This window comes from Dromiciops gliroides, chromosome 5, assembly GCF_019393635.1.
Source record: "Dromiciops gliroides isolate mDroGli1 chromosome 5, mDroGli1.pri, whole genome shotgun sequence".
Classification (NCBI taxonomy): Eukaryota; Metazoa; Chordata; class Mammalia; order Microbiotheria; family Microbiotheriidae; genus Dromiciops; species Dromiciops gliroides.
Window position 1 is genome coordinate 208914742 of NC_057865.1, and position 21702 is coordinate 208936443.

The window sequence follows — 21702 nt, forward strand, 5'->3', positions numbered from 1 at the left end:
TATTAATGAGGAGGTAGGCCAAAAGTCTTCTGCTCCTCCTGCTGAGAACTTGACTTGATAATGAGATTCCTCCTCCGCCATCCATCTCCACCAAGACCACTTAAATTGAACCTTGTGGCCATGGGAGGGGTGGGGTGTTGGGAGTGATTTCAAGGGCATAAGCCTAATACTGGGATTCACCTAGATTAGATTCTCTTTACACTTTCATCAGAAATAAGCTTCTCCCAGTTAGGTGGGATCCCACTCAAGAATGAGAATATTGCTGGAGGGTTAGACCTCATCACCAACCCTGTCCTTCAGAGACTGTATGGCTAGTCCCTCAATGTGGAAGTAAAAAGAAAAAAACTAACCTACTAATAATTGGTTATTAATAGAAAAAGAATAATTTCTCTCATAATTTTTACTTTATCTTGGTAAATGGTAAGCAAAGGGGTTAACAGATAAACTGAGGCTTGAGTCCTTATTGATAGTACCTAAAAGGGTTAACAGAGAAACTAAGGTTTGTATTCTTACAGTAACCAACAGAGTTTGTCCCTATCAACCCTCACCATCAACAGAGACAGGTCACAGAGACCCCGATTGATAATTAACAATTGAAACGTTTCAGTTAGATGAGAGGACACCTAGAAACCAGGCCTAAGTAAAGAGAGATCCAAAACACAGAGACACTCTTGATGTAGGAGGCAAAAAAGGGTTAATGGAAAAACCTAAGCCCCAAGCTCTAATACAGATATTAGCTCTAAAAGGGAGTCAGATCCCAGTTAATGGATAACTTATGTTAGGTTCTTGTACCCATACTGATCAACATCCATAACGGACCAGAATGGGTCAGGTCAAAATAACAATAAAGGAAAAAGACAACCTATAGAAATTCTAATGAAAAATGATTATATTTTGAAACTAGCCATGGGAATCAGAAAGAGACATGCGCAGAAAAGGCCAAATTTGTCCCCAGATTCACCTTATGACGTGTAAACCCCCAAAACATACCTCCACTGAAAAAGTTACCAACCTTGGGGGTTGGTTTAGGACGCCAGGAACTCCAGATTAGGATGGGCCCTCCCCTGTAACACCCCTAGGTGGAGAATATTATAATGAGTAGGATAGACCCTCCCCTATACCTCCCCCGTGGAGATTATTATAATGAGACTGATAATCAATTTATCCATACTATAAATATAACTGTCTTTCCTTTCCTTATTTGAGAGATACCTTTCCAAAATTCAGGTTCTCTCCCTGTGGTCACGCACAGTATTGCAATAAAACTTGGGAAACTGAGTCACTGAGTCTTGTAATTCTTTTGGGATGACGCACAATCAATTTGACCCCAAATTCCATCCTACATCATTTGGTGCCCTGTGTGACTTCAAGTCCCAGACTCAGTGGGGTGAGATCTCATTAAGGTAAGTTTGGGATCTGCTTTTAACTCCTGCACCCAGGTTTTTGGCTCATTTGGGAGTCCAGCTGGCTCACCAAAGCAAGTGGGAGTATTTCTTGTTGATCCGGGATCAAGCAAGGAAGGAATTGTCCTGTTTTCAAGACCCAGCAGTCTGGGGGATGCCCTGGATTAGGTTCCTTTCTGTTTTAATGGACGCAGGTGCGGTGTCAGTAACCTCTGGGAGGTTACAGGTGGGTCAGGCAATTTTGACAAATTGGGAGAAGAGAGTAAGGAGAAAATTGGATGTAGCCAAAAAGAAACAAATGACTAATTCAAATAGCACTGAATTCTTTTGGGATGACACAATCAATTTAACCCCAAAATTCCATCCCACATCACTCTGACCGTGGCAAGTTGAGGTATGTTTTTATGAACATGCACAGAAAAGGCCAAATTTGGCCCCAGATTCACCTTATGATGTATAAACCCCCAAAACACACCTCCAAGGAAAAAGGTACCTGCCTCCCAGTTGGCTTAAGCCCCCAAGAACTCCAAATTAGGATAGGCCCTCCCCTATTCCTTTTGATTCTCTTGATTGATATTCTTGACCTTTTGTTCTTCCAGATGAATTTTGTTATTCTTTTTTCTAGCTTTATAAAATACTTTTTGGTAGTTTGATTGGTATATTAGCTCAACCTATCCACAAGCAATTAATGTTGTTCACATCTGACTTTATTTGTGTGAAAACTTTTATAATGGTGTTGTAGTTCCTGGGTTTTTCTTGGAAGGTAGACTCCCAAGTATTTTTATATTGTTACTATTGTTATTATTAGTTACTGTATATGTAATTTCTCTTTTTCTTGCTGCTGGAATTTGGTAATATATAGAAATGCTGGTTATTTATGTGGGTTTATCTTACAACTTTTCTAAAATTATTTAAGCTAGGTTTTTTTAGTTGATTCTCTAGAATTCTCAGTAGATAATCATATCATCTGTAGGTAGTAATTGTTTTGTTTCTTCATTGCCTATTCAAATTCCTTCCATTTCTTTTTCTTCTCATTGCATTATTGCATTATTCTTCTCATAGCATTTCTACTACATTATGATGATAATGAGCCTCCTTGCTTAACCACACTGATCTTATGGGGAAATTTTCTAGCTTATCCCCATTGCAGATAATGCTTGCTAATGTTTTTGGATAAATACTACTTATTCCAAGGAATATTCTATTTATTCCTATGCTTTTGAGGTTTGGGGGGTTTTTTTGGTGGTTTTTTTTTTTTTTTGGTGAGGCAATTGGGGTTAAATGACTTGCCCAGGGTCACACAGCTAGTGTGTGTCAAGGGTCTAAGGCCGGATTTGAACTCAGATCCTCCTGAATCCAGGGCCCTATCTACTGTGCCACCTATCTGCCCCACTTTTGAGTATTTTTTATTAGGAACAAGTGTTGGTTTTTTTATGCAAATATTTTTCTGCATCTGTTAAGAAAAATCATTTGAATTTTGTTGATTCTGTTATTGATATGGTCAGTTATACTGGCAAGCTCTCTTTTTCTTAACTAGTATGAAATTGTTTTGATGATTGCAACTTTATATTTTCAGGGGCAGCTAGGTGGCATAGTGGATAAAGCACTGGCCCTGGATTTAGGAAGACCTGAGTTCAAGTCCAGCCTTGGACAGTTGACACTTGCTAGCTGGGCAAGTCACTTAACCCTCATTGCCCCACAAAAAAAACCAAAGTATAGTTTCAGATCTGGTACTGTTGGTCCTCATCCTTCCCATTTTTTTTCAATGATTCAGTTGATATCTTTTTTTTTCTAAATTATAAATGTATTTTATTATTTTCCAGTTATATTTTGAGATAGTTTTCAACATTTGTTTTTATATAAGATTTCTAGCTTCAAATTTTTTTCCCTCCCTCCCCCACTCCCCAAGACATCAAGTAATCTGATATAGGATATATATATAAAAAACATTAAACATTTCTGCATTAGTCATGTTATAAGAGAAGAATCAGAGAAAAAAAGGAAAAACCTCAAAAAAGAAAAACAACAGCACCAAAACCAAAAGAAATAATATGGTTCAATCGGCATCCATATTCCACAGTTCTTTTTTTATTCTGGATTTGGAGAGCCTTTTCCATCATGAGTCCTTTGGAACTATCTTGTACTGTTTGTTAAGGGCTAAAATTCTAGCTAAACTGTCTAAAATATCTAATGAGTGGTCGCCAATCAATTATAAGCTTTAGCAAGAGTTAGACTTTTAAGCATTTATTAAGGAGAATAAGAATTTGGTAAAGAGAGAGAAAGGCCTAGATTCCTATCTATTAAAGGGAGAGCACATTTCTAGCTCCCTTCTCCACCAGAGTCCAGAGGAAAAGAGCGCGAGACTGAGCACCAGTCTCTTCCTTCCTCCTCCCACTAGCCCGCGTCACTTCCTGACTCCTGGTCTTGCCCTCAAAGACCTTCGCTTCATGGGCAGAACTCTTCTACAGTAAGTATCCAGCAGGTGGCGTCATTCCAATCATTACAGTCCCCCCTGTTGTTCCTCAAGAAACAAAATGTTTCCTTGACGGAACAGTAAAAACAATATAATAACTATTGCTAACTAATAATATGTGAACAACAATATAGAAAAGGAAGAGAGGAAAGTTTGTCCAGAGGAGCGATTTTTTGTCCTCATGAACCGACGCTTTGACATTAGTCTTGCAAAGGGAGGGCCTCTGCAGAGAATACATGTTACAGATGGTGTATATTATAACAGAAAGAGAAAAAAAAAACAACAAAAACAACAAATCAAAACTGTTCATTTAAAGTCTCTGAAAGTCTTTTCTCAGATGTCCTCTAGGTGTAGTCGTGGAATGGAAGTCTTTTCAGGGGTTGATGTGTGGATACTGGTAATCAGCCAGGAAATTTCCTACAAAATTGAGCTTAACACAACTTTAAAATAGCTTTGTCAATAATCAAATCAAACAATGAAAGTTCTCAAAAACATGTCTAAGGGAATTCAGAATCTTAGTTGTTACACATGAAACATATAATAAAACAAAAATTGAACCATTCTTTAAAATTAAAATATTACTATAGTCCCCCCTTATGGAGGGTAATTGAGAAGACAATTGCTGCAATATTAATTAATAAAAATAATTTTTATCTTTGTTTCATCACTTTTTGCATCATCTGCCTAATTATCCTCATGCCATTATGAGAAATTAGAAAATCTAATATAATTGGTAACAGGTGTCAAGGCCAAATTCAACACTGTTATTTATCATGACACCTGAGATAATTATGGGGGTTACCATAAAAGAACAGAGAAATGATGGGATATGAGCATTCCCACACTTGAGCAATATGTACTGTCCATGCAGTATGCCAGGCTTAAAATAGGTGGATGGAATATATGTCCATGCCACCGAACATATTGGAGGAAACTGAGTCAGATTTAATCAGATGCATGGGATTGAGATGTCCATGGCATCAGGCATATAGGAGGGAGCATAGAAGCCAGGTGTAGAAGTGAGATGGGTGGGATCAATACTTCCAGCCATCTGTACAATATTGTGGGGAAAAATAAAATAAAATATTAAACCAAGAGAATCTAACCTCAACATTAGTCAAAAGCCGTTCCCTCGGCCATACCTTGACTTCATGCATGTCTCCCCTCATGTGACAATTCAGTGTCTGCTCTTGCATGTATTCCTCTTGTGATTGGATGGCATCTTGGCTAACTGGCATCTGATAACTCAGAATAAAGGCAATTAATGTCTTAAATGATAAATTCCCATAATCCAAGTCTCATATGGATTTAAAAATTGAGGATAATAAATGATTGCAAAAAATGTGAATACATCTTGACTCAGAACACAATATATAATTATGCAACAATTTCAAATAATACCCCTTTTTTTTTACTTAGTATACAATTACTTTTGTGAAAAATCAGAACATATTTAAATACAAGTTAAAGCACAACAGAATCTCAAAGAAAACTTTTTTTTTTGAAAAGAGAAAACTTTTACAAATGTCCCCCTCTTTTTTTTTTTTTTTTGGAATATGCTTATCAAAAATAATACTTCTTTACACTTGCCATGGCAACCAATTTGCCAGGGAAATGCTTCAAAGAGTTTGATCAAATAATCAGTTGAGAAAAAATAATAAAAACAAACAACTCAGAATATGGGAGCACAATACTCCTAGAATTAACATTGTATTATGAAATCAAAACCATCTTGCAATGTTTCAAAATTAGAGATGAATAAATAGAAAAAAATACACATGGAACAATAAAAGACAATGAAATTCAAACTAGGGAAATCTAAATGAATATGAACTTAATATTAATAAGAGTATTATAAAATATAAACTTGATCACATGACTATAAAAAGCTTTTACAAATATTCTCCTTGTTTTAAAAACTAAGTATAAGACACAATCTCAAAAGCATGAAAATCTCTATGAAAATAAACCCATACCATTAATTTCAAAATGTATATATAATAGCACAGAAATCCTATGTAACCTCTGAACTGATACTATTACTCTGAGTGAATTCAGAACACTTTTGATTCTGATATCTAAAATCCCCAATACTCATATCAATATCTTGCTGTTTACTTCTACATTTCTGTAAAATATATACCCTTCCATGGCAAAAGAAGCGGAGTCTTGAACTATGTTGATGATTGTCATTCTTATTCGGCTTAAGTTTTTCTTCTTTAACCCCTCTATATTGTCTGTCAGCCTTTTCACCATACAAATGCTTTAGAAGATTACTAATTAAAGACAAAAGCAGGTTAGCAAAGTTATGAACAAAACGAGCATATCTGGAATTTAAAGGGTTTTCTAAGGTTGTCTCAGAAGCACAGCCAGGCTGGGGAAGGGCTGAGCCTGAAGCTACAAATGTAGTTACAGAAAGTTGAGCTTGCGCATCAGATCTCTGGACTTCCCAGGCAGGGGAAGCAATGGGCTTGGCCATAGGAGGAGTAGAGGGTGGGGTCTGGAGAGGAGGGGAGGGACCAGAGCAATTTGAATCAGACTTGATTTTGAACTCAGGCCTGGATTCCTCTTCCCCCACTTTGCCTCCAGGTGCTAGGGGATTAAAAGCTTCTAGAGGGTGGGTCATTGCCTCCAGGCATGCAAAATTAAAGCAACAATTAGTGTTAGAACTGGGAAAAGCTGCAGGAATCTCTCCAGGTTTCTCTGAAAAAGCATGGTTGGGAGAGTGGGAGATATTTCCTTGTGTGAGTATGTTGCTGGCTCTTCTAACAAAAATAAAAAGAAAAATAGAAAATCCAGAAAAACAAAGCATTAACATGATCTTATCTCCCATTTGTCTGGTTAAACAGACTAAAATCAAAAATAGGGTAATTAGGGAGTTTAAAAGGTCCATTTGAAAAAATTTAAAGGGAAAACACAGCCAGTACGCCAGTACTTAGCAGTTAAAGGGAGAGGGTAGAGAAAATGCCTTACCCAACCAGAAGATCAGAAGACTGAGGTTTAGCTTTCCTCTTCGTGGTCAGCCATCTGTTAAGGGCTAAAATTCTAGCTAAACTGTCTAAAATATCTAATGAGTGGTCGCCAATCAATTATAGGCTTTAGCAAGAGTTAGACTTTTAAGCATTTATTAAGGAGAATAAGAATTTGGTAAAGAGAGAGAAAGGCCTAGATTCCTATCTATTAAAGGGAGAGCATATTTCTAGCTCCCTTCTCCACCAGAGTCCAGAGGAAAAGAGCGCGAGACTGAGCGCCAGTCTCTTCCTTCCTCCTCCCACTAGCCCGCGTCACTTCCTGACTCCTGGTCTTGCCCTCAAAGACCTTCGCTTCATGGGCAGAACTCTTCTACAGTAAGTATCCAGCAGGTGGCGTCATTCCAATCGTTACATGTTGGATTGGTGAGAAGAATCAAGTCTATCACAGTTGATCAACACATAATGTTGATGATACTGTGTGCAATGTCCTCTTGATTCTGCTCATCTCACTCATCATCCGTTCATGCAAGTCTTTCCAGGTTTCTCTGAAATCTACCTGTTCATCCTTTCTTACAGCACAATATAATTCCATTACATTCATATACCACAACTTGTTTAGTCCTTCCCCAGTTGATGGGCAGCCCCTCAAATGCCAATTCCTTGCCACCACAAAAAGAGCAGCTATAAATATTTTTGTACATGTGGATCCTTTTCCCTTTTTTATGGTCTCTTTGGGAAAAAAGACCCAGTAGCGGTATTGCTGGGCCAAAGGGTATGCACAGCTTTATAGCCCTTTGGGCATAATTCCAAATTGCTCTCCAGAATGGTTGGATCAGTTCACAGCTCCACCAATAATGCATTATTGTTTCAATTTTTCTACAGCTTCTCCAACATTTATTATTTTCCTTTTTTGTCATATTAGCCAATCTGATAGGTGTCAGGTGGTACCTCAGAGTTGTTTTAATTTGCATCTCTCTAATCAATGGTGATTCAGAGCATTTTTTCATATGGCAATAGATAGCTTTGATTTCTTCATCAGAAAACTGCCTGTTCATATCCTTTGACCTTTTCTCAATTGGGGAATGACTTGGGATATCCTTTTTTTTTTTTTTAATAAAAATGTTATTTAAAGTTTTGAATTCCAAATTCTATCCCTCCTTCCCTTCCCTCCCCTCTCCCAAGGTGGTAAGCAATCAGATATAGGTTATTTAGTTGATATTCTTGACCTTTTGTTTTTCCACATGTGATAAAATAATGGAATTTGACAGACACCCAGGGGCCCCACCTAATTGATTTAGTATTGTTTGAATTGGGTGAGAATGAGAAACTAAGTACTTACTTAAGGATGATTGGTTGGAGGCCACACCTGGCCGTCCCTGAGTGACATTGGTGTACTACTAACATCAGCAAGAGACCACTCTCAACCAACCAGCTTGAAGGAGCTCCTCTTTGGGGGAGGGAGAGAGGAACTAGGAAGTAGATGCTCGCTCATAGAAGAACTCTCTTTATGGGGGGGGGGGGGCGCTCTTAGTCATTCAAACATAAGCTTGGTGGTAAGAGATTTCACGTGGGCTGCTAGGAAAGGAAATTGCTTTCTTTCTCTCTGGCTATACCAAATTAGATCTGAACTAGGATCTCTACAATTAAGATTTCAACTTCACCTTAGGTTTAACTGATTCAACCAAAAGCACACAGTTGCAGATTTTAACCACAGAAGTGCAGGAACTGAAGGCACACAGTTTACAAATTTAGGCATGCCGGGAGCTTGAGGCACAGGGCTTGCAAATCTAGGCCTGAGGCACACAGTTTGCAAACTTGCAAAGGGAGTTGAGTGTGCTGGCACATCAGTTACAAAAAGGAACCAAAGATTTGCTGGCATGCCATTATAAAAGGATATCCATCTTATCAGAGTGATCCCAGATGAATCACTGGAGGGGCCATGGGGTTTTTCCTCACAAAGAAAAGGCCAACTCCATCAAAGGTGAGAGCTCAGAATGGATCCAGCTGGAAGAGGCCTCATGGACTTGCCTATTCCATTCCCACTGCTTTCTGGAAGGTCCAATTGGCCCTATTCCATCTCTAATCCCACCACTACCACCAAAATGTCAAACCAGACTTTTTCTAGAACCAGTTTCTAACCTATGTGTGGCCGGAAAGCACAGAATAGGCCAGAGACAGGTGAGTCAGGAATTAGAAAGTTTATTTTTGAAGTGAGGAAAAAGGCTTGCAAAGCAAGGTGGAGCTATAGACACACTACCCGGGGTCCCTGCCTCTTGCTGGTTTTCTAGGGCTCTGGTTCTCTAAATAAGGCATGATATCGTCTGCAAAAAGTAATTGTTTTGCTACCTCTTTGCCAATGCTTATTTCATTTTCTTTTTCTATTGCTATAGATAGCACTTCTGGTACAATAGTAATGGTGATGATGGATATACATTGCACTTTTAATCTTACTGAAATGGCTTATAGCTTAATCCTATTACAGATGTTTGTTTTTGGTTTTAGATAGATACTACTAATTTTAAGGAAAGCTCCATTTGCTCCTTTGCTTTCTAAAAGTAGTTTTTTAAAAACAGGAACTAGTGTTGTATTTTATAAAAAAGCTTTTTTTTCTGCATAAACTTAAACAGTTATATGATTTTCAAAAAAATTTGTATTAATATGGTCAATTACTTGTATAGATTTCCCACTACAGGACCAGCCCTGCATTCCTGGTATTAAAACAGTCTAGTCATAGTGTTTTGTGTGATATATTTCTATAGTTGCTAATATTTTATTTATAATATGAACATTGTGGTAAAATTATGAAATTTGGCAGACGCCCAGGGGTCTGACTTGATTGACTTAGTAGTGTTTGAATTGGGTGTGAATAAGAAACTACTAAGTACCCACTTAAGATGATTAGATTTTTAGCTACCTAGTTTAAACTTGGCCAACCCTGAGAAGGAGTGTCCTCAGAGGCTGTGGACTGTGTCATCAACAGGGAACCAGTCTCAGCCACACATAACTTGAAGGACCTCCCCTTTGGGGGAGGGAGAAAAAGGTAGAAAAAGGGACACCCAACAGGAAGTGACTGACTCACTCTCTGTCTCTGGCCTTGGAGGAGCTGTCGGAGCTGGCTGAACAGCTGGCTGCCATAGAAATTACGGACCCCTGGTGGTGAATTAATAAAATCCAGCTCTTTGAATTAGCTGAGCTGTAAGTGAGTTTGGGTTTTGAGACAGCATTTGCTAGAGCCAGGGAGATTATCCATTTTCCTCTTTCTCTATTCCCTTGTCCTTGAGTTTTAATAAAACCTTATTTATTTGTGGAAAAGAGACTGTTAAATTTCCTTTCTTATTGGCCTGGGAGAAATAATTAAAAAAGGCAGTTTGGAGGGGAGGAAGCTTTGGATCTAGAGGTCTCTCATTATTTTCTGAACCCCAGTATTTGGCAAGCCACCCAATTAACTCTCCCCATACTAAATTTGGCCCCTACAGCATAAGTATTCATTGGGTAAATTGGTCTATAGTTTTCTCTTTTAATTCTTCCTGGTTTAAATACCAAGATCATATTTCATCAGGAATGTTTGGAAGTCCTCTATTTTGTTAAAAGTTCTATTCCCTGGTGCAGCTAGGTGGCGCAGTGGATAAAGCACTGGCCCTGGAGTCAGGAGTACCTGAGTTCAAATCCGGCCTCAGACACTTGACACTTACTAGCTGTGTGACCTTGGGCAAGTCACTTAACCCCAATTGCCTCACTAAAAAAAAAAAAAAAGTTCCATTCCCCCCCCCCACACACACACACACACACCCGTGTAGGATTATATTGTTTTGCTGAGTCAATTATTTCCTTTTCCTTCTGTTATATATATATATATATATTTTTTTTTTTTGATGGGACAATGAAGGTTGAAAGACTTGCCCAGGGTCATTGGCATCTATCCTCCACAGTTCTTTTTTTTTCCTGGATTTGGAGATCCTCTTCCATCATGAGTCCCCTGGAACTCTTCTGTACCATTGCATTGGTGAGAAGAATATAGTCCATCACAGTAAATCAACACACAATGTTGATGATACTGTGTACAGTGTTCTTCTGGTTCTGCTCATCTCACTCATCATCATCCCATGCAAGACCCTCCAGGTTTCTCTGAACTCCTCCTGCTCATCGTTTCTTACAGCACAATAGTATTCCATTGTATTCATATACCACAACTTGTCCAGCCAATCCCCAATTGATGGGCATCCCCTCAACTTCCAGTTCCTTGCCACCACATATTGTGTCATTCTTACTGTGGCTTCTCAGTGACTGAATTGTTTCTGGCTGCTTATGATATTTTTTTTTCCTGACTCTTGATTTTTGCTATGGTATTCCTAGGAGTTTTCATATTGAGGTTTTTCACACAGTCCATTGATCCTTAAATTATCTTGCCTCAGTCTCTTTTCCAGGCCATTTGTTTTACCTTTAAGATTTTTCATATTTTAGTCTTTTACATTTATTTTGTTATTTCTTGATATCTTGTGCAATCATTAGCTTTCCTTTGGCCAGTTCTAGTTTTCAGGGAATAAGATTTTGTATCTCTTCTTCCAAGCTGTTAATTCTCTTTTCATATCTTTCTGCCCAGTATCTTTCTCTTTTTCCATTCTTTCTTCTACTGTTCTCATTTGATTTTTAAAGTAATTTTTTAACTTCTGCTCTTCTAATAATTCTTGTTCAGCTTGCGTCCAAAGCTGTGTTTTTCTTTGAGGCTTTGCTTGTAGATTTTTTTTGAGCCTTTCTTTCTTTCTTTGTGTCTTGAGTTTCCTTATCACCATAGTAGACCTTTTAGTGTGATTCTTTTTTCTCTCTCACTTCTTGACTTTGTATGCTATTTTAGTATTGGGTTATGCACATTTTTGAGTGGGGATGTCTAGCCTGTGCTTCTGCTGCTTTCATGGCTCTGGCTGGGGACTTGCCAGCTTTCAGTGCTTTCAAAGTGGTGCGATCTAATAGTAGATTTGTTCTCTGCCCCACACTAGGAGTCTGAGTGTGTATATTCCTTTCCCACATTTGATTCTGTCCCTTTGTTTCTAAGTGGGAGTTTTAATAGATTGCTGCTTGAGTTAGCCACTATTAATTTGCTTCCTGGGAGGCTCTGATGGTTCAAAGCAACTGAACTGTTGACTTCTTTGGTCTGGGAAGCTACTCTCAGCTCTTAGTATCAGAGCTGCCTTTACAAATATTATTTCCTTCCTGGAACTTGTTCTGTGCTTAGTATATGAATAAGGTAAGTGCTTACCATTGATTCTCTCCATCTCAGGACTATTATCCAGAACTGGACAGTGAGCAACAAAGCTGCCAAATGGTACCCAGTCCTACACCCAGTGCTTGCTCAAGGATCTCTTTGTGCTTCCTGCCCTGGTGTCTTGGCCCTCTTTCTCTGTCATGCTGTACACCTTCTTAGCTATATCCTATTCCCCATTGTCTATAGACATTCTGTCCATCTCCCTAAGCTTCTGTGAACTCAAGAAATGATACTCTTTACAGTACACAATATCATCAACTTATGTGTTGATCAATTGGGATAGACTTGATTCTTCTCAGCAATACAATGGTATAAGGACTCATGATGAAAAAGGCTCTCTAAATCCAGAAAAGAAAAAAAAAAGAACTGTGGAATATGGATGCAGATTGAGCCATACTATTTCCTATTTCTTTTGTTTTTGGTGCTGCTCTTTTTCTTTTTTGAGGTTTTTCCTTTTTGCTCTGATTCTTCTCTTATAACATGACTAATGCAGAAATATGTTTAATATTATTGTACATATATAACCCTATATCAGATTATTTGCTGTTTTGGGCAGGGGGGGAGGGAAAAAAATTTGACTTTTTTTTTTTTTTTTGGTGAGGCATCTGTGGTTAAGTGACTTGCCCGGGGTCACACAGCTAGTAAGTGTTAAGTGTCTGCAGTCAGATTTGAACTCAGGTCCTCCTGATTCCAGGGCCAGTGCTCTATCCACTGCGCCACCTAGCTGCCCCGGGAAAAAAATTTGAAACTAGAAATCTTAGAAAAAACAAATGTTGAAAACTATCTCTACATGTAACTAGAAAATAATAAAATACTTTCATAATTAAAAAAAAATTATACTCTTTGACATTATATTGGCTTTCCTAATCAGACTTTGGTCTGATGCTTTCTGGAAATTTTCGTTAAAGAGTTGGGGAAGACAGGGGAGGACAAGTTATATTCTAGTGTTTCCTCTTTTTCTGCCATCTTGATTCTCTCTCACTCTGCTGCCTTGACTCTCCCATATGCTATTAAAGGGTAGGGGTGACATATTTCAGTTCAGGGCAATAATTAAATTAGAAGTGATGCTAGTGAATTCACTCTCCTACACTTTTCACTCCTAACCACATTTTTTTTTTTTAAGTGAGGCAATTGGGGTTAAGTGACTTGCCCAGGGTCACACAGCTAGTAAGTGTTAAGTGTCTGAGGCCAGATTTGAACTCAGGTACTCCTGACTCCAGGGCCGGTGCTCTATCCACTGTGCCACCTAGCTGCCACTCCTAACCACATTTTAAAATGTCTTTCATCTTTCTAGGTTTATCGACAAGACTGTGAAACTTTTGGGATGGTTGTGAAAATGCTGATTGATAAAGATCCTTCATTAGAAAAATCTGTGCAGTTTGCTTTGAGACAGAATTTACATGAAATAGGTGAGCGATGCATTGAAGAACTGAAGCATTTCATTACGGAGTATGATGCTGCCAATCAAGAATTTGGGGAACCTTTCTAAGACTCATGCTGAGGCAAAAGATAATGTACTTCTTTGTTGTTGGTTTTTTTCCCCTGGATTGTATAAATCCTTAATATATATGGAATACTTTTGTGATTAGTTAAGGGGATATTTAGTACAGTTAGCCATACATTTAGATATCTTCATAATTATTATATCAAAAGAATATCTAAAAATCTTTATTAGCACTCTGCAAAGGTTCATGATCCATAAGTAAGCATAAGCTTTTTATCTCTAGGATGAAGAATGGCAGTTTTTTTTTTTTCGGTATGCCTCTGCAAAATATGTCCTAGAGATTAGTTTTCTACAATTGTTTTTCTTCAGTTTTACATAATATACAATCATATGCTTTGTCATGCAAATTTAAACTTAGTTTACAAATTAGAAATTACTTTGAACTAATTTTTTCAGTCATTGAAAATCCCTTGAATTTAGTTATCTAGCAATTCCATATGACCTGTATTTCAAAAGTTCAACTTAAAAGTTCTATGACTTGATGTCATAGTTTTATTATTATTATTATTTACTTGTTTCTTAAGCCTTCAGACTTTTAAATATTCTAATAATCTACTGTCTACATTAGCTGACTGCTTTGATTGTATAAAAACTGCTTTTAAAAATCCTAAAGCTCTAGTAACTTCTAGAGAATATAGGATTTTCAGTATTAAATTGTTATTTCAAAACCATCTATGTTCCCATATTTGTGAATTTCATAAATGCTTGCACTGAAATATTAATCTTATAAGATTGTACCTGTGTCAGATAGAAGTGAAAATTTGTGAATTGAAAGGTGAGTGGCATATTTAGGCTGAGATTCTCCACAGATTTTATAGGCCTAGAAAGAAATCTTTATCAATATGAGAAACAATAGATTTTTCCCCCATATGTCTTTATTTCAGAGTTTATCAACTGCCTTTTGCTCCATGGATCATTAGGAAATTAAATGATTATACCAGTGATTTCAGCCTAAAGCTTTTTTTATTTAGCTCTCTTTATTAGGGCCTCCCAACACCATGGATATTCTACCAATTTTTGATGTTAGGCATGACAAACTTAAGTTTTTCTTTTTTATGGCATTAATAAGTCACGGAGCTCTAAATCATGTTATTATTACTGCTTGCTTTCCTTATCTTTCCAGCATTTCTTCTCTAACCTGAATTCTGCCATCATTTTTAGTGACTTATTTTGATAATGTTTTGAAGGCTTCCAAATAGTAGGGACCAAAATTATGTTAAATATTCATTTCCAGCTAGCCATTTATTTTAAAATCATGCTAGAATGGAAATAAGGAAACAGTGTAAGTTTGTGATGAGTACCACACCTGAAAATTGAAAGAGTAAGAGAAAAATATAATTCCAAATCATCCCCAACCTCAGCCTTGCCAAATTAGACCACTTCAAGTCATAGTTTTTGGTACTTATTATGCTAAGTCCACCGTTTCTGAACCATAAACTAGAATTAATCCTTATCCATCATTTCTGATATTCTTCTCCAATGTGTGAGACTATTTTATTAGCTACCTAGCCTAGAGGAAACTATGTCAATAGTAGTTTTATTACTCAATTCTCCATTTCCCTTTTTCTTTCATTTAATTTTATTAAGTAACATCCCTTCTTAAATAAAAAGTGAGAAAATATAGTAGATACCAAAGACAATGAACAGTTTTTTGTTGAGCTTCATTAAAAATAGTTTTACCAAGTTACCATCTCATTGCATATATTTATTTTAAAGTCTATAGGTTAACCAATTAAATATAGTTTTGTTCTTCCTTCCCTTTGTGTTCAGTAGCTAAAGGTTTTGGGTTTTTTTGGGTTTTTTTACAGTTAGCCTCCAATAATATTTTTGTAGGGATATCTGTTAATTGTAGGAAAAAAAGTAGTTTAAAGGACAACTTCAAAGCATGCAAATTCAAACGTGAACTAGAGTGGTTTATATTGTAAGAAGTTCTCCTTATTAAGATGTTTTTATTAGAGAATTATTATTCTCTGCAGAATATCCCCAGGTAGTGTGCTATACTTTCATTGTGTCTTCTTAAAGCCTTGCTGTGCCTGTAGTTGAAGTTCAAAGGGAAAATGGAGTTTTGTGAGGCCTTTTTGTGTAAACTTTTAAAAAATAAAACAACCAGTTAAAAATAATTAGATTGTCTTTTATTATAGCGATCTTCATTTCATTTGTAAAGAATTAATTATTATTTGAGGTTTTTATGCCTCTGCACGCACTGGCCTGGGACTCCGCAAACCACATGGTGCTCCACCCACTGGTTGTAGCCGTTTCCAGGGCTCTGGCACCTCACATCATCACCACTCGCTGACACCTACATGGGCCTGGCAAAATTATAATGATTGGAAGCCTAGTGAGGGCAGTCATGTGACTGTCAGAGCGGCCATCCCATTGGCTGGGGCTGTGTGGGGTGTTTCTAGGTTTGGGGGAGGAGAATTGGGCATTCTAGGTGGAAGCTGGAAAGCAACAGGCGTTCTGCTGCGTATTTTCAGCTGATTCCTGGGTGGTGGTATTTTTTCAGGTATTATAATTTCCCTTTCCCCATTTTATTTCCTTTCCCTTGATCCTACTGATCCTGTTTGTGTTTTTCTTTTTTTAAGTTAATTCTTGTTAAAATAAATCTTGTTCTGTTTTGAGGGAGGCTGCCAGTCTCCTTCCTTGCCCCAATATTGCAGTGAGTCGCTTAGCTAGCACTACCCAATTAAAAATTGGTCCCCACACATTGTATCATAAAAATGAAGAATTCATTTCACATTGATGCAGATTTAACTTTTGGCACTACCTTAACCACCAAACCCCAAAGGAGATTGTACTTTATGGTCTCATGGGTTATCATACTCCATCAGGGAGCTTACCAAATTCTAAAGATTCTACAGTGTAGGGGACAGTTAGGTGGTGTAGTGGATAAAGCACCAGCCCTGGATTCAGGAGGACCTGAAGATTCTACAGTGAAACTTAATATCTCTCTCTCTCCAAACCAACTCTCTTTCCTTACTTAGCTATTTTCTTAGCTACTATGTTTCTACTATTTACTCTACTTATTTATGATTTACTCTGGCTCAGAACTTTGTTGTTGCCCATAACTTTACTTTATCCATATTCTAGTTACTTTTCCATTGGAGATCTTTCTCCATACTGCATATAGTTCCCTCCTACACCCAATTTCTCTCAACTGAAGACCTCACCTCTTTACTAAGAAAATTAAGGTCATTTAACATAAATTCCCTCATTATCCCTTCATCTCAAAAGCCCTTGACATTATCTCCTCTCATTCCTTGACTGTGAGCTGGCCCTTCTCTTTTTACATTGATCCCATCTCCTCCTATCTTCAGCCAATTGCAGCTTTAATTCTTCCTTTCTCTCAAATATTTCCAACCTCTCAATACTTAATAGCTCCTTCCCTACTGCCTTTACAATAGCATTTTTTTTTTTTGGACATGGCAATGAGGGTTAAGTGCCTTGTTCAGGGTCACACAGCTAGTAAGTGTCAAGTGTCTGAGGACAGATTTGAACTCAGGTCCTCCTGAATCAAGGGCCAGTGTTTTATCCACTGAGCTACCTAGCTGCCCCCCCTACTGCCTTTAAACATGTACCAGTCTCCTCCATCCTCAAAAAACCTTTACTAGATGTTACCTAGATACCTTCTCCCCACTCCCACCTCCCACCGCACACACACACTTTTTCTTGTACAGACTTTTTGTTTTTTTTGGTGGGGCAATGAGGGTTAAGTGACCCAGGGTCACACTGCTAGTAAGTATCAAGTGTCTAAGACCGGATTTGAACTCAGGTCTTCCTGAATCTAGGGCCAGTGCTTTATCCATTGTGCCATCTATCTACCCCCTTGTCTAGACTTCTCTCATGATTTCTTTTTCCTGTTTACCTTTTTATGCTTCTCTAGGATCTTGTATTTGAAAGTCAAATTTTCTATTCAGTTCAGGTCTTTTCATCACAAATGCCTGAAAGTCCTCTTTTTCATTGAAGTCCCATTTTTCCCCCGAAACAGTAAACTCAGTTTTGCTGGGTAGGTGATTTTTGGCTGTAGTCCCAGTTCCTTTGCCCTCCAGAATATCATATTCCATGCTCTCCGGTCCTTTAATGTAGAAGCTGCTAGATCTTGTGTTACCCTGACTGTGGCTCCACAGTATTTGAATTCCTTTTTTCTAGCTGCTTGCAATATTTTCTTCTTGACTTGGGATGTCTGGAATTTGGCTATAATATTCCTGGAAGTTTTCCTTTTGGGATCTCTTTCTGGAGGTGACCGGTAGATTCTTTCAATTTATATTTTACCTTCTGCTTCTAGAATATCAGGGCAATTTTCCCTTACAATTTCTTGGAAGATGGTGTCTAGGCTCTTATTTAGGTCATGATTTTCAGGTAGTCCAATGATTTTCAAATTATCTCTCCTGGATCTATTTTCCAGGCCAGCTGTTTTTCCAAGGAGATATTTCATATCACCCTCTATTTTTTTTATTCATTTGGATTTGCTTTATTGTGTCTTGGTTTGTCATAAAGTCACTGGCTTCCATTTGTTCAATCCTAATTCTTAGGCAATTATTTTCTTCTGAAAGCTTTTTTATCTCCTTTTCCATTTGGCTTTTCAAGCTGTTGACTTTATTCTCATGACTCTCCTGCATTGCTCTCATTTCTGTTTCCATTCTTTCCTCCCTCTCTCTAAATCTTCCTTCTATCTCTCCTGCTTACTCTTCAAAGTCCCTTTTGAGCACTTCCATGGCCTGAGACCAATTCATATTTTTCTTGGAAACTTTGGATGTTGGAGCTTTGACTTTGTTATTATCATCTTCTGAGGGTGTATTCTGGTCTATCTTTTCCCCAAAGAAGCTCTCTGTCATCTGCTGTTTTCTTTGCCAACTCTTCTCAAGCTGGAAGTAGATGTCTGATTGAAATCTGATTCTCTATGGTCGGAAGCTTGGCGTGCCTGTGCTCCTCCCCCACTGGGCCACCACCACTCGATTTAGCCCACTGGTTCAGAGCCAGGGTGCTTTGCCCCAACTCTAGTAGAGACTACAGCCACTTCACCCTGGCCAACGGCAGAATGTCCATTAGCCAAGCCTCAGAAGAAGCCACTGGTGCTGAAGACTCAGAGGCATCTATTCCTGGCTGGGTCAGGCTGTGCAACTCTGGCTTTTTTTACTGACGAGTTGATGGATACCGGTGAAGACTATAAACTTCTGGAAAATATGAACAAACTGATTAGCTTGAAGTACCTAGAAATATTGCAGTAAACATAAGTAGAAACCTAAAGGACTTAAACTAGAAATACGTAGCACTTCAGCCTTATCTGGATCAGATCACTTTAACTGAGGAGCAAGTAGGAGCTCTTGAACAGGCAGCCTACAAGTTGGATGCATATTCAAAGAAACTAGAAGCAAAGTTAGAGAGGCGATGAACGATTCTCCAGCACAAAGACTCCAGGAATGACTGTGACAGTGGTATGCTGGGACGCTTCGACTCCATAAAGGGAAGCTGTCTGGCTGATCCCTGGAGGGTCTCAGCCCCACTTTGTTTGGATGGCCATCCCCTGACATTCTAAAATTCTGCTCCAATCTTCATCTGATCATGTGTTTTCCCCTTGTCCAGACTTCTAAGAAAACTTGCCTGTACTTGCCATCCCCATCCTTTGATGCAACACACCTTTGTAGTCTGGCCTCTGATTCGTCACTTAATTAAAGCTGATCTTTCAGGAATACTATGGTACTGTAAGAAACTATGAGGAGGAGGAGGAGTTCAGAGAAACCTGGAAGGACTTAGATGAACCGATGCTGACTGAGAGGAGCAGAACCAGGAGAACATTGTACACAGTAACAGCAACATTGTGTGATGAACAATGGGAATAGACTTGGCTCTTCTCAGCAGTGCAATGATCCAAAACAGTTTCAAAGAACTTGTGATAGAAAATGTTCTCAACATACTGAAAAAAGAACTGTGAATTATGAAGGCTGGTTGAACCATACTATTTCTACTTTTGGACTGTTGGGTTTTTTTCCTTCTTGTTTGAGGTTTTTCCTTTGTGCTCTGATTCTTCTTTCACAAGATATAGAAATATGTTTAATGTGATTGTACATATACAACCTATACAACTACTTTCCATCTTGGGGAGGGGGGAGGGGAGGAGAGGGGGGAGAAAAAAAAATTTGGAATTAAAAATCCAGTGAAAAAAAATGTTGAAAACTATCCTTATGTGTCATATGTAACTGGAAAATAATAAAATAATAATTAAAAAAAGAAAAAGAAAAGAAACTGCTCATTCAGGGACTTCCTGTGCCAAGATGGCTGAGTGAGGAAGCAACCCACTGAAGCTCTCCCAGATTTCCCCTCCAAACTCACATAAAACTGCCTCTGACTCATCCCAGGAGCAGGTAAATAGCCTGGCAGGAAAGGTCTGTCTCAACCTGGGTGGGAGGGAAGTGAGGTCCAGGAGCAGCAACAGAAGCTTCTGGGCTCACAGCAGGGGACCTGAAGCAGTGCTCTGAGCCTGGGGCAATCCACCAGTAAGGCTCCACCCACCAGCAAACCAGCAGTTCCCTGGGCAGGTGAGCAGTTTGGGCAGCATAGTAGGGACCCTCACCAGGTACCCCAAAGCTAGCACAGACCACCAGGGAAGCTTTGACCCTACTTTGACTACCACCAATAGTGAAGCCCTGCCTAAGAGTGGTCAACAGCAAGTTCCCAACCCTGTGACCTCCCAGCGGAGACACTGTTCACAGGGCAAACCAACCCCAAGGGATTCAACAGATCACAACAAAATTACCCTTCTAGGGCCTGCTAGAAGAGTGACTGGTTACTATAGCAACCCAATAACAGGGAACACCCCACACACACTTGGGCAGATTAGAAACAAAATTACTCCTCCAGGGTCTTCTAACAGGCCCTGCCAACAGAGTAACCCAACAGCAAGGCACTACCTCTGGGACAGACCAACAAGATCACTCTTCCAGGGCCAGCCACCAGAAAGACTGTTATCTTTAGAAACCCAGTAAAAGCAAACTGCTAAACCTTGAAACCCAGTGAAAACCACCAGTAAGACCCAGAGCCTCAGCACAAATGCTGGGACAGTTTAGGAAAAGAACTCAACTCAAATAAAAATATCAAAGCAGCTAGGTGGTACAGTGGATAAAGCACCGGCCCTGGATTCACGAGGACCTGAGTTCAAATCCAGCCTCAGATACTTGACATTTAACTAGCTGTGTGACTCTGGGCAAGTCACTTAACCATCATCACCCCCCTCCTCAAAAAAAACAAACAAACAACAACAACAACAAAATCAAGACACAAAAATGAGCAAAAAAGCAATGAATAGAAGCTTGACTATTGACAGTTACTACGATGCTAGGGAAAATCAAGGCATGAACATAGTAACAAAATGGACAGTAGTAACAAAATAATAACAAAATGGCTACAGGTTTCAAAGAAAATACTTCAAAGAAAGATGCAAATTGGTCTCAGACCCAAAAAGAATTCCTGGAAAAATCTTAAAAAGGATTTTAAAAATAAAATTAGAGAAGTAGAAGAAAAATTGGGGAAAGAAATAAAAATAATGCAAGAGAACTATGAAAAAGAAATACAAAAATTTTACTGAGGAAAATAACTCCCTAAAAAACAGATTTAGCCAAATGGAAAAGTAAGTACCAGAGGTCACTGAAGAAAATAATTCTTATTTTTAAATAATTTTTTAAATTAAAATTGAACAAATGGAAACTAATGACTCTATGAGACACCAAGATACAATTAAAATCAAAAAAGTTTTAAAAAATAGAAGAAAATGTGAAATGTCTCATTGCAGAAACAATTGACTTAGAAAATAGTTCTGGGAGAGTTAATAGAAGAATTATTGGACTACCTGAAAGCCATGACCAAAAAAAAAAAAAAGCCTGGATAATATCTTTAAAGAAAGTATCAAAGAGGGGCAGCTAGGTGGTGAAGTGGATAAAGCACTGGCCCTGAATTCAGGAGGACCTGAGTTCAAATCCAGCCTCAGACACTTGACACTAGCTGTGTGACCCTGGGCAAGTCATTTAACCCCCATTGCCTCACCCCAAAAAATTATCAAAGAAAACTGCCTTGAAATATTAGAACCAGAGGGCAAA

General features: G+C 38.4%; 1 protein-coding gene across 6 annotated transcripts in view; it reads left to right on the forward strand.

Annotated features, from left to right (window-relative positions):
* PPHLN1 (periphilin 1) overlaps nt 1-15729 on the forward strand; it is a 185560-nt gene extending 169831 nt beyond the window's left edge. For all 6 annotated transcript variants that reach the window (XM_043968058.1, XM_043968061.1, XM_043968057.1 and 3 more), the window contains one exon: nt 13403-15729. In XM_043968058.1, the coding sequence (XP_043823993.1) occupies nt 13403-13597 (195 nt within the window). In that variant the 3' untranslated portion in view covers nt 13598-15729. The remainder of the gene's footprint in view (nt 1-13402) is intronic.
* Nucleotides 15730-21702: the final 5973 nt, after the last annotated feature.